The sequence below is a fragment of the Acomys minous genome (genome assembly GCF_964271855.1).
Source record: "Acomys minous genome assembly, chromosome: 8".
In the NCBI taxonomy this organism is placed as follows: Eukaryota; Metazoa; Chordata; class Mammalia; order Rodentia; family Muridae; genus Acomys; species Acomys minous.
Window position 1 is genome coordinate 41,656,738 of NC_140489.1, and position 13,696 is coordinate 41,670,433.

The 13,696-nt window shown below is 44.1% G+C and overlaps 1 protein-coding gene across 2 annotated transcripts in view; it reads left to right on the forward strand.

The window, feature by feature from the left end:
• The first annotated feature begins 346 nt into the window (after window positions 1-346).
• Window positions 347-13,696, forward strand: part of PPP2R5E (protein phosphatase 2 regulatory subunit B'epsilon) — a 144,967-nt gene continuing 131,617 nt past the window's right edge. The window contains exons 1-2 of one of the 2 annotated variants that reach the window (XM_084791630.1): window positions 347-943; window positions 3,227-3,387. In XM_084791630.1, the coding sequence (XP_084647756.1) occupies window positions 3,231-3,387 (157 nt within the window). In that variant the 5' untranslated portion in view covers window positions 347-943; window positions 3,227-3,230. Of the gene's footprint in view, window positions 944-3,223; window positions 3,388-13,696 lie in introns of both variants that reach the window. The other variant, XM_084791629.1, reaches the window with a different exon arrangement.

The following is a 13,696-nucleotide window of genomic DNA, read 5'->3' on the forward strand; positions in this document are numbered from 1 at the left end:
TCCCGCCGTGCGGAAGCTCCAGCTTCGGACGCGCCGGCCGTGCTCCTCTCAGGCCTAGGGCACGCCGCAGTTCTCCACTTCAGACGCCCTGGCGGAAGCGGCGGCCGGGCCGCCCGAGCTCTAGGCTGCATCCGGGTCCCCGGTACCTCGCCCAATCCAGGGCCTCGTCTCTTCACACCCTCCTGTTTCTCCGCCCCCTCCCGCGCCGCCAATCCCCGATCACCTCTCAGCCGAACATGCTGGCCTGGGAGTGAAGGCGCGCGGGGGCCAATGAGGTCTCGCTTCCCGTTTGAAGTCTCCAGTGGGCGGGCGTCGGAGGCGGGCTCTGCCAGCCAGGAGGTTCGGTTGCGCTTGTGCCATGGACTCAGCCGCCCGGTGATATTGACAATAGGAGAGAGAAAGGGGCATTGACGGGGACCCTCCGCGGGTAGCGAACGGCGGCTCTGGCAGCGGCGGCTCCGGCGGCTCCAGCTCTTCCTCCCGACTCCCGCGCTCGCTGCCACTGCAAATCCAGGCTCCCTCCCTCCTCCCCCTCCCCTCCCCGCGTCGCCGCCGCCGCCGCCGCTGCCGCCGCCGCCGGGTCCGGTGCAACGAGAAGAGGCGCCGCCCGCCGGGAATGTGAACGAAGAGCCGCCGCCGGCCGAGCCGCAACCGGGTCGGTGCCGATTTGATGGGACGGGCCCGCGGGGGAGGCTCGTGAGGCCGTCGCTGCCACTGCCGGAGCGCTGAGGTTCGGGGCCAGCCGAGAGGCCTAGAAGCATCGCCGCCACCGCGGAACCGGAGGGACGTCGCCCCGGACGGCCGTAGCCCGGGGCTCTCCGCCGCTGCCCCGACCTCCCCCCGTGCGTCCCGGGCCGCCGCCCGCCCCCGCCGCGGCCCCTAGCTCGCAGCCCGCCCCGCGCAGCCACAGATCATCTTCCGATTCTTCCCCAGGAGCTTCAAGGTAACTTCAACTCCCGGTCCCGCTGCTTGCCTCCCGGGGAACCTGCGAGGCTGCGGGCTCCGGAAGGCCGGGCCCGTGCGGCCGAGGGGTGCGGCGGGGTGGGGTGAGCGGGAGCAAGCGCCCGGCCCACTTGTCTGATTTACCTGCAGTGGCTTTGGAGGCCACCACCTCTCTTCTACTCTGCCTCACCAGCCCCTTCTCCCTCCTGCTTCTGAGGCATTTTGTGGTCCCCCCCCCCCCCACTACTGGCGGGGGCGGGGGAGCAGGGAGGAAGATTCCGTGGTCGCGCAGCTTCTGCTAGGCTTGGGGTTTATGTGAACATACCTACAGACAAACAGGCCACTTCCCTGATCCCTTCCTTCCCCTTGGAAAAGCCCCCGGTTGCTTGCTGTTTGGAGAATGCTTTAAAGCTTTGGGTGCAGCGGCCCAGGTGAAACCTGTATCCCTGGGCTTTGCAGCGAGCGACCCTGCTGTTCTCATCGGTCCTACAATGCTTTAGAGTTGAGATCCTTGACATTTATTCAGAGCTGCGCGCATAAGAGGCAAATGATTAAAAAAGAAAGCTGCGTTATAGACCAGCGTTAGAGATGAGAGAAGAGAAATAGAATGAGTGATGGAGGAACGAGGTTTCCGGAAATCTTGTGTTGTTTGAGTGAAATCTAAGTAATTCACATATGAGATCTCAATATACGTCCCTAAATTTACTACGTATCAGTGTGATGTTGTTGATGTGATCATTATTTTTCAACGTAATTTACATTTTCGATAGTATTTATTATTTACAGTTCCATTTTTTTAATCTGTCACATGATATTTAAAGCCATATTAGAGTTTTTAAAAAGCAACAAATTAACTTTCTAACCAAACAAGCAAGAAGTCCTCAGAATTCCAAACTAAACCTCCAATATCGTGCACCCCTTTTCCCATGTTTATATTACTTTTATTGAATCCAGGTAATCCAGGTGATTTAGTCTTACAAGTTGGGGAGGCAACTATCTTAGTCTTTGTGGAAGTTAAGAAAGGCACTTGTCTTAGGTGTTGGTGTGACAGTTGAGTAATTGAGTTCTGGCACTTCATTGCATGCTTCTGTCTACCGGCTACCATTAATCTTGCCTGGAGCGTCAGTACCACCTGAATGCTAACATCTGTTTGGTTTGGTGACTGAGACCCAGCTTACTGCTTGGGACTTTTCCCATCTATCCTTCCTGAATAATTTCAGAAGATTAAAAAATTTCAGGAAGCTGGTTAGTCAGTTCTATCGTTTGACGGAACAGAACAATAGTTGAACTTAAACTCACTTCATCTTGGAAGGCTGTGAAGTTATGTTTTCAGTTCAGCTTGGTGCTAGGTTTTATTTATTAAAATTTAATAACTTAAGATGGCTTAATTTTAATCATCTTTTTTGTGTGTTCTCTTTCAAGTAATCTAGCCTGTCCTCATTTACAATGTGGTGGCTCATATAGCAAGGCCAGCACATTTCACCAAAAGTCCTGCCTAGAATTTCAGTATTGTACGTTTCATCTTGCTGTCAGACATTGATATAGTTTGTTTTGTTTTTTGAAGTAGGATCTCCTCTTGCTGTGTGTCCCAGGGTGGCCTCAAACTTGCTATGTGTAGCTTAGGCTAGCCTTAAATTCATAACTTTCCTGTCTTAACCTTTTTAAGTGCTGGGGTTATAGGCTTCCATGCATAGCTTCATTTGTGTAGATTCTTGAAGTACAGAAAGGGTTTATCCATTTATAATATTAAATATGTTGGGAAAATGTTCTTATGGATGTTTTCCAGCTTCAGAATAGCTCCAAAATCACTTCAGGAATCAAAAGATGAGGAGTGCTGTGCAGTTAAAATGGGCAGACACTAAAGAGACTTGAGGTCCAGGTGAACATCTTTTTGATGACTGTAGTGGAGCCATGAGACTGGAGCTCAGATTTTGTTTAATGGTTGCCATGCTACCTTTTATAGTTTTCTCCTTTGACAAGATTCCCCCCCCCACCCCCAGGCCTTTCTTTCTTGACAGGGTTAAGAAAGCCCTGGCTGTCCTAAAACTCACTTTGTAGATTAGGCTGGCCTTAAATTCAGAGATCTACCTGCCTCCACATTTTGAGTTACTGGGACTAAAGGTGTGTGCCACCACTGCCTGATGACAAGACTTAATTGATTTTTTTTTGGGGGGGGTACATAGTCCCATTTTCATGAATATTATATATGGGACTTTAGGGTGTGTTTAATAACTCATATAGTCACGTTTGGACCATGTTCATGTCACCTCTTTCTCTTCAGTAGGGATATGTCCTCAGCACCAACTACTCCTCCATCAGTGGATAAAGTAGACGGATTTTCTCGGAAGTCCGTCAGAAAAGCCAGACAGAAGAGGTCGCAGAGCTCCTCGCAGTTTAGGTCTCAAGGCAAGCCCGTTGAGCTCACACCCCTGCCGCTGCTGAAAGGTAAGCCCCAGGAGCAGGCCAACCTTACCTTCCTCATGGATCGGCGGCTGCATAGGGTTTCATAGCTGTATCTTCTTGTGTGTTAATAGCCTGCTGGGCTGAGAGGTTCCAGACTCAGAAGTTTCTGGTATGTGATCAGGTCACCCCTTTTTAAAGGGCTCATCCAAAGAGACTTAGCCTCCTTTAGCTTTGATAAGCTGGAAAACTAAATGGCAGAAATGTCTGGGTTCTTTTTTTCTTCCCAACATTGTGTGTGTGTGTGTGTGTGTGTGTGTGTGTGTGTGTGTGTGTGTGTATGTGCACGTACTTGCACATTATGCACACGTGGTCATAGGACAGTTTGTGGGAGTTGATGCTCTCTTTCCACTACGTGGGTTTCAGGGATTGAACTCTGGTGGTCCCATTTGGCAGCAAGCGCCATTATCTGCTGAAAAGTTTCACTGGCCCTGCCTGTGTTTTTATTTTTTATATTTTGGTTTTTCGAGACAGGGTTTCTCTGTGTAGTCTTGGCTGTCCTAGACTCACTTTGTAGACCAAGCTGGCCACAAACTCACAGTGATCCACCTGTCTCTGCCTCTGCTGGGATTAAAGGCGAGTGCCACCATGCCTGGCCCTATCTGTGTTTTTAAATTCTTGATTTAGTAATTGACATCTGTTCGTTGCACTATCTTGGTTGGAAAGTAGACCCCAGTAAAAGAGGTAGATAGTACTACTAACGTGCATTAAAAGAAGTAGAGTTTGCAAATATTGAATTTTGACGATGAAGAAAGTAGAGTTTATAACTGATAACATGCATTTTTATTTTCATGCTGTACAAGTATATAGTGATCATATTTGCATGATATTTTATTTTTTCACAATAGATTAAGAGCAAGGCTTTTCTTTTTTTCGGAGACAGAGTTTTATGTAGCCAAGGCTGGCCTGAACTCTGTGCCCTTGAGCTGCTGATCTCTCTGCCTCTACTTCCCAAGTGATTAGATTAAAGGTGTATACTACCAAGCCTGTCTAAGAGTGAGGTTTTGATATGAGCACCGATTTTCTTTTTTCTGAATTATATCTTCTATTTTTTGTTTTGGTATGTGGTTACTCTGTCCATTTTAATTTTCATATGTTTGCTTCATGTTTGTAGAAAGGAGTTATTTGAAATGTATTAGATCAATATCTGGTATAGTGAAAAACATCAAAATCTATCTTTGAAGTTTTTGTCTGACGATTTAAGGTTGCTCTGTAGCCCTGGCTGGCCTTGAGCCTTTCTCTTGAGTGCTTGGACTACAGATGTGTGCCATAACACCTGGCCTAAATGCATATTTAGTTCTGTAGCAGTGTGTGGAATCAGAAGGTATTACAAGAACAGCTGACGTGATCCTCAGGTGTAGCTTCGTGTAATTCAAGTGTCTGATTTTCCTGTGAGAATCCTCCCTCCCTCTAATTTGAGACAGGATTTCTCTATGTAGCCCTGGTTATCCTGGAACTCAGTCTGTAAACCAGGCCAGTCTCAAACTCAGAGATCCACTTGCCTCTCTCTCCCTAGTGCTGGGAATCAAAGGCATGTGCCACCACTGCCTGTTGGAAACATTCTTTTCTTAAGAGGAGGCTAAATAAGATCCCATTGTTTGTACTTGAAATTGATAGAAACTCTGAGTGCTGATTTCTGGAAGGATGGTGTTAGGAAGGTGGTTAGTTGTAGAACACTTACCTAGCATTGCTGAGACTTTGGGTTTGATCTGCAGCACTGTGTGGGCTGGGGAGGTGGGAGGGAAAAAGTAAGGAGATATGGTCTTAATAAGTTTTGAGGGAGAAAGCACTATTTTTTGAGACAGGTCTGACTATGTGTCTGGTTTGAAACTCAGGGCTTGCCTACCTCTGCTTCCCCAAATCTGTGCCTTCATGACTGGCTGGGGGAGTTTTGACTTCAGATTTTGCTAGTGAAAATGAGAAAAGTTAGTATGAGGTTATAGGGAAAACATGAAGGAAATTCTCTGGAATAAATACAAAAGTCTGGAGACATACTGGCCTCAACTCGTTTCATCTGCAGTAGACTTGGGATAGCTATTGATCTCTGGATCAGGGGATGAACTTTATATCCAGCAAGCCCAGGGTAAGCATTTTAGGTTTAGAAGGAATTCAGTAGCTGAATCACTACATTCATTTTTTTAAAAGATTTATTTATTTATTATTATATATACAGTGTTCTGTCTGCATGTACACCTGCACACCAGAAGAGGGCATTAGATCACATTATAGATGGTTGTGAGCCACCATGTGGTTGCTGGGAATTGAACTCAGGACCTCTGGAGGAGCAGTCAGTGGTCTTGACCTCTGAGCCATCTCTCCAGCCCCTTACATTCATTTCTTAAAGCTCATGTAGTCACTTAAATTAACTGAGCATTCATGGAGAGGTATAAAGAGGTATGTATGAGAAGACTCTGGACACATTTTTTATCTTATTCTCCATCTCTCCCGCTACACGCATGTGTAATTAAAATAGTCATAAAGTGTTCTATTAGCCAGTCTTGGGATTAAAAGTCTGTACCACCAGGCCCAGCTCATTAACCATTTTTCAGGTTTCAATTCAGTGGCTGGAAGTATGTTCCCATTGTTGTGTATCTATCACACCATCTATCTACCAGCTTTTCATGCTCTTGGTACCTTGCTTTTTTCTAACTCTTAGTCCTTAGCAAATACTATGAGGTTCACTATTTAAGTCATGCAATATTGATCCTTTTGTCACTGGTTTATCTGTGTTGTCTGTCTTAGTGTTTTACTCTTTTTAAGGCTGAGCAATATTTCAGTGTCTATATCTATATATAGCACATACTGTTTGTCATTCATTCATTTATACATTGATTGTTGTTGTTATGAATAATGCAAGCATAGGTGTGTAGGTATCTGTTGAGGGACCCCACTTTCTTTTCTTTTGGACACATACCCATAGATAGAATTGCTGGCTTGTATGTTTAAATTTTGAGGTGTTGCTAGGTAGTTTTCCATAGAAACTGTATTTCCATTAGCAGTGTATAAGAGTTGTGATTGTTCCACACCTCCCCAGTGAGTACCTCCGCTTTACTAGTGTCATCAAGGCTGTGACATTGCTTATTGGAGTGTGCTGTGCATTTACCTTCTGCTTAGTGATGTCAAGCACCTCTATGAGATTGTCAGACAAATACTTTTTTTTTTTCAGATTTTTTTCCCCCTTTTCCATACTGGGGATTGAACCCAGAACCCTGCACATGCTAGGTGGGTGCTCTGACATTGAGCTACATTTTAATCAACCCCCTTTTCTAATTTTTTAAAAGTTATGTCTGGTAGCATTAAAACTTTTCTAAGAATAGGTTTTGTACATTTGCATATTTCATCTGCACAAGAGCATTAGCAAGCAGCTGGCTCAAACACTGCTTACTAACCCAGTTCCAGCCAGCCTGACAGTGGTTCTTGTGTAGTTAACATGCTGTGGGGCCATGGCCTAACATAGTTATTAAGTAAGTTTCACACTTAGGCGCCTGTATCTCCCTAGAGAATGGCAGAGAGGAGTAGAGGCAGAGGCCAACGAGAAATGTGTGTGTGACTTAGATCACTTTGCACTATATGCTGGGGTAGGGTCTTTCACTTGAGCCCAGAGCTCCCTGATTTGGCTGCTCTGGCTGGCAAGCTTGCTTCAGGGATCCCTGGCCCTGCTTCCTGAGGGCTAGGATCACAGGTGGGCCACCCACTTGCCTGGCTTTTATGTGGGTGCTGGGGTTGTGGCAAGTGTTTCACTCACTGAGCCATCTCTCTAGCCCCTAAAAACACTTCAACTTCAGTTCCAAGGATGAAGCTTCCATTTTTATTTTTAGAGTGACAACTTATGAGAACTTCCAAATTACCATCTAGAGCTAGTTCTGTGCCTTTCTAATGACTGTATTCTTTTATCTTCTAGCTCTACCTTGTGGAGTGGGATGTGCAGTGTAATTACAGGTCTGGTAATGGGCTGGCGCACTCAAGGGTATTGGTGGAAAGAGCAGCTTTTCTTAGGGCCCCTGTCCGGCATTACAGTGTTCCATCGCACTTGCACATTGGACACGGTGGCACAGAAGGCTCTGCTAGCCTGAAGGGGTTGGCGCTTGTTCACTAGTTGTGTTGTCCTGGACAAGGGAGTTACTCCTTAAGCCTTCTCTCCTGGTTGCTAAGGTGAGGGTGGCACAGCGCAGTGGCAGTGCCATGTCGGTGAGTCACCTGCTAGCCCTGAGCTGGAATTTCAGAAGGCAGGGAATGAGCAATATGTCAGTGTAAAGATGCTCTCTCTGTAAAAATTTGAAATTGAGTTTCTCAAAATGATGAAACAAGAGCATAGGTTTGCAGTTACAAGCCTTTTTCAACCCCAAAACTTAATTTCCGAATGTTTTGCGTTTGCTGGAATAGCTATCTTGACGTTTTTTTGGACTTTACCCTGTTATGCTGGCATCTTGCCAGTATTGAAAGTAAGCTTTAAAAAAAACAAAAACAAAAACAAAAACCCAAGATTTAGTGTTACATGCTCATTCATGTGTATGTATGTGTAGGAATGTTTGTGCACCATGGAGTATTTGTGAAGGTCAGAGGACAGCTTGTGGGATTTGATTCTCTCCTTTCACCACACGTTCCCATAGATTGAACTCTGGTTTTTGGGCTTGGGAACAAGCACATTTACCTGCTAAGCCATCTCGCTGCCCCCTTAACTGTTTTTAAATGAGAGTATTTCATAGTACTTTCAGGTCCTCAAAGAGATGGCTGATATAAAACATACTGAGAATCATTCATCTGTTTGTACCATAAATTGATAATATGTGTCCTTTTTTTTTTTTTGTGAGACAGAGCTTCTCTGTGTAGCATTGGCTGTCCTGGACTTGCTTAGTAGACCAGGCTGGCCTTGAATATTACAGTGATCTACCTGCCTCTGCTTCCTTGCTGGGATTACAGGAGTGTGCCACCCTCCCAGTGTTTGGTTTAAAAAGAGCCATGACTTCTACTTTAAACTAAAAAGAACACTCTAAAGTTACCACACTAGAGTTGTTCTGCACTGCTGAGGGGAACATGTTTTTCTTTCAGGAAAGTAATGATAAAGATTTTGCTTAATACCAAGTGCTAAACTGTATTGTTTTGTGTGAAAGATTACATTTAGCTTATTTGCTTTTAGGTAAGAGTGTTTTTCTTTCTCTTTTACCTTTAGATTTATTTTTAATTATAAACACGTATGTGTCTTTATGAGTGTATGTATACAAGTGTTAGAGGCCAGAAGAGGGTGTTAGACTTCCTGGTGGTCCTCTGCAAGAGCAAAAGGTACGCTTAAGCACTGAACCATCTCCATCCCTGGAAGCATTAAAAAAAAAAAATCTAATTATTTACTTCTGTGCCATAAAGAATTATCATGCAGTTATTTAAGTGGGCCAAAAGAAATAGGAAATGAGTGTTCATAATTTATAGCTTAAAAGTAGAGTATTAGCTTGCATTCATACCCATTTCTGTGGTGTCTGATAAGCCTAGGTTCAATATTCCTTAATTGAAGTACTATGACCAGAGGTGTGCCAGATTTTGGAACTTGGGATCTTTCTATGTACAGTTATCCCTTGAACATGGTGATTAGAGGTAGTGCCTCCTGCCTCCCTGTGCAGTTGAACAATCTGAGTATAACATTCAAAGTTTACTTCATCCTATAGTAACAATTTAACTTTACATTTTGGAAAGTCCAGTTGTAAACTTTTTACTGTAAATTAAAAATGAACTTTTCTCTACTCAGATCTCTCCACAGTTGAGTGGAGAGTGTGGTCTGACTTTCACACGAACTCTGGTGCCCCATATCTGACTACGTACCCTGGATAGGGAGGCCTGGTGGCACTCAGAGGAAGGATAGCAGGCTACCAAGAAGAGACTTGATACCCTATGAGCATATACAGGGGGAAAAGGTCCCCTTCAGTCACAGTCATAGGGGAGGGGAGTAGGGGGAAAGCGAGAGGGAGAGAGGAATGGGAGGATACAAGGAATGGGATAACAATTTAGATGTAATATGAATAAATTAATAAAATATATATATAAAAATAAAATAAAAATGGACTTTTTAGCCAGGCATGGTGGTGCACACCTTTAATTCTAGCAGTCTGTAGGCAGAGGCAGGCGGATCTTTGAATTTGAGCCCAATCTGGTTTACAGAGAGAGTTCCAGGACAGCCAGGGCTTCACAGTGAAACCCTGACTTGAAAACCACACCACGGCTGGGTGTGGTGGCGCACACCTTTAATCCCAGCACTCGGGAGGCAGGGGTGGGCGGATCGCTGTGAGTTCGAGGCCAGCCTGATCTACAAAGTGAGTCCAGGACAGCCAAGGCTAACACAGAGAGACCCCGTTTCAAAAAACCAAAAAAAAAAAAAAAAAAAAAGAAAACCACACCACACCATACCACACCACACCACACCACACCACACCACACGTGTCTGAGGCTGGAGACATGCTCAGTGGTTAAGCATCACGTGCTGTCTCGCAACCATCCAGGATAAATGTCTAGGATATCCAACACTCTCTTCTGACGTCTGTGGGCCACATAGTGCACATATATACATACAGGTGGAACACTCAAACATACAAAATAAATCTAAAAGGAAACCTTAAAATATCACCTTGGTCAGATAGGAAACAATTTAAAAGCCTTTGAAAGTACATTGAGGAAGAAACAGACTTTGAAAAGGTTACTATTGAAAAGAGACATGTTTAGGTAAAAATAATGAAAACCTTTTACAGTGTAGTTAGTACATATAGCTCTTGTCTAATCAACCCCCACAAGCAAGCCCTGGTGTGTTAAGCTCTATGCTTTTGTTCCCTTCTTGTGACTGGAGTTTCCTGTTTGTTTTTCTTACTGGATGACCAGATGGTAGAGGTGGTGATCCAACATTTATGCAGCCTTGCCCTTCTCAGCCTCCCAGGCGGACAGATTCTCAGCCTGTTGGATGACTGCTTTTGTCTGTTTGCCGTTGGTAGTTTAAGGTTCTCAGAGTGTCTGCAGTGGTGATTGGAAATTGTGATGTGGTGTAATTTTGAGGGGCTGCTGACTTGGGGTCCCTTGGTTTTCCTTATCTTCTTCATCACCACCTTCTCTAGGCTGTCTTTGGGGTGGAAGGCCCTGCAGAGAAACAGACTAGACTTTTGCATAGTCTTTCTCTCTGGTCTACTTTGTTTTCTTGTAGCCTGATTGTCAGCTTCCCCCTTGGGGTACTGTGGCAGAGACCCATGAAGGGATATTCCTCCTGATAGTAAGGTGGGGAAAGAAATACCTTCTTTTTTGGTAAGGCCTTGGCCTTTGGAAGAGTTCCCTCATTGTTTTCTCCTACTGTCGTCATTCTGGTGGTTCTTGTGGGACCCTGTGCATGCATGGAATCTTTAATGAGACCTGCTGGCTTGAACTGGGCGTGTGTCAGGGCCTCTAAGGTTTGCTGTGTGGATATCCTCACCCTGTCTCTTGTATGGCTCTGTTCTGTTCTGGGGTGATTCTTCTAGATTGGTAGTTTGGTAGACAGATATGAGAAGCCAAAAAGGAAGCGTTAGCCTCATTCTGTTGGTGAATGCTACATATCTTCTTTACCAAATTAACTCCTAAAACTTTGTGGTCCTGCCAGCAGGTGCTGCCAGCATGAGACCATGAAGCCATTGCTCTCTGTGCTGCTATCCATGGTGGCATGCTCCCTGTGAGCAGTGCTGAGGGCTGGGCTGGTGGCTGCTGGGTTTTGGTCCTGTTGCTCACAGTTGTAGTAATGGTGGATGCCTGACTCTGAGGGGTGGCTGTGGTAGGGTTGTTCAGGGCTCTCGGGTCTACTCTCCCATCTGTTGGAACACTGTGTAACTTTCATTCCTCCAAAATTGTACTGCCAGCCTCTGTTGACCAGAAGTCCTAACTAATACAAACAGTTGATTACCATGTATTGTATGGGTTATATTTTGTGATGAAAAAGACATGAGAAACATAGGAGGCCATAGTTTACCGCATATTGTAATTAACTGGAGTACTTACTGCAGATGTCACAGAGCTGTAAACAGATAGTGTGAGCTCTTGAGTTCACAGCAGGAGGTGGGTATGAAATTATAGTAATGCAGTATGGACTGCAGCTAATTTTATATCGTTAGGAGTTAATAATGGGCTTTCTAAACTCCTTCTCTAAATACATGGTCTTACTGTCCCAGTGTTTTATGCTGGCTGGCTTTGAACTTGTGGTCCATCCTCTTCAGCTTCTTCAGTAATTGGGATTTATGGGCATGTGCTACTACATCTGCTTTAAGTACTGTATTTTTATGTGCCTTTATATTTTTCTAGTTGTGAGTAGCATCATGTACAATCTATGCTTATGTTTCTAAATTTTGATAAATGTTAACTTTGTGTAAGACTTATGTATATTTTATGATACTAAGTGATTAAGTAGATGATGCTGTATTATATATTTTATATGCTCATGGCAATTTTCCTTTAGTCTTGGTATTTCTAGGCTATGAATTTTAAAATGTTACAAATTTCTCCCCATTCTTTAGAAGCATTCTACATGTAAAGTGGACATGCATAGTTTAAATCTAGGTACGTCAAGGGTTAGCTGTGTGGTGAGATGTCTTGTCTTGGAGATTTCTGTTGTTCCATTTATAACTTATAAACATAGCATGCGAGTAATCTCAGGTAACACTTAGAGAGTACATGTGCTTTGACTGCAACCTGAATACTGCATAAAGTCAGGTGGAATTTTCCATTTGTGACATCATGTTTCTGCCCCCAAATGTGTAGATTTTGCAGCAGTTTGAGTTTGAACATTTGCTTCCACTTCTTCACGTGAGGTTTGTAGGTTTCTATCTAGTCGGGACCTTGTGCATTGTTCACAGGTTCAAGAACTCCTAGAATCACAGAGTTCCCTTGGATGGATTGTTGTTTTTATTTTTTGAGACAGGGTCTCTCTGTGTAGCCTTGGCTGTCCTGGATTCACTTTGTAGACCAGGCTGGCCTCGAACTCACAGATATTCTCCTGACTCTGCCTCCCAAGTGCTGAGATTAAAGGCGTGCGCCACCACACCCGGCTTGGAGTTTTGTTTTGAAGGAGAGAGCTTGTTGCTTTTATCAGGTTCTCACAGCCCCATCCCTTCAGTTCTTGCTCCCTTTCTGTAGACAGATGCCTGCGTAGAGTCAAGTGTTGGGGATTGTTGCTGGTATTTGTGTTTGAGTATGATGTTGGGTGATGTGCATGTTTATGAGTAAAACATTTTAAGCACAAAAAGAATTAATTATTGCATGTGTCTTTCGAGGATGAGACCAAGACAGGTCATATAAATACTGAAGTACTAAGCGAGTGTGGTCTGGTTCCTATAGATGTAGAACTTCCTTCCTTATCTGCTTATCACTCTAAAGGTTTTAGCTCAATAAGACCTCTTTGAAAATGGTTGCCCTGTCTTTCCTCTTCTCTCCTGTTCTTTTTGGAGACAGGCTCTCCTGAAGCTCAGGCTGGCTTTGAGTTTTCTATGTAGATGCAGATGACCTTAAATTGCTTATCTTCTATACTTCCTCCTCCTCCTTCTCTTCTTCCTCCTCTCCCCCTCCTCCCTCCTTCTCCCTCTTCACCCCCCCCTCCTTCTCTTCTTTTTCTTTTGGTTTTTTGAGACAAGGTTCTCTGTGTAACAGCCAAGGCTGCCATAGACTCACTTTGTAGACCAGGCTGGCCTTGAACTCACAGAGAACTTTCATCATTTTGTGTTGCAGCAGTGCAGATGAAGGTACAAAGGTAGACTGTTTTTTGCTGGTCTTTGGGACTAGCTGTAGGCTGTCAGATCACCAGACTTCCTTTATATGGCTTAAGGGAGAACAGTGTATCTGAGTATTATGATGGACTTGTGAAGTGATGTTCATATGGTCAGATTTTCTCATTCATAAAACATATTTTCTATTCATACTGACACCATTAGAAATTAAATTAAATTTTGTAGTGCTTGTAAAAGATCAGGAAAAATTTTGGATTATTTCAAGGAAAGGGCTAGGATGATTCTTAGGTCTGTAAAGTTATCCTTTCTAATTAAGATTTTGTTTTACTATTTTAAAATTGAAGATTTTGTTTTTCATTCAGAACTATGGGATCTTATTTTCATGTTTCTGTATGCAGTAACTGCATACTGTAAGCATGCAGTAAAAAGAACTATATTGAAAATATAATTTATGTGCTGTCCTTATGTTAGTAGGAGGCCTCCTTAGGTAAGAGTGTAGGTATGGGCATCCCATGCACTTTCTGGGTCTTGCTGGTATTTAACTTTTCTATTTTTTTTTTCTCTTTGAAATTGGTAGAGTA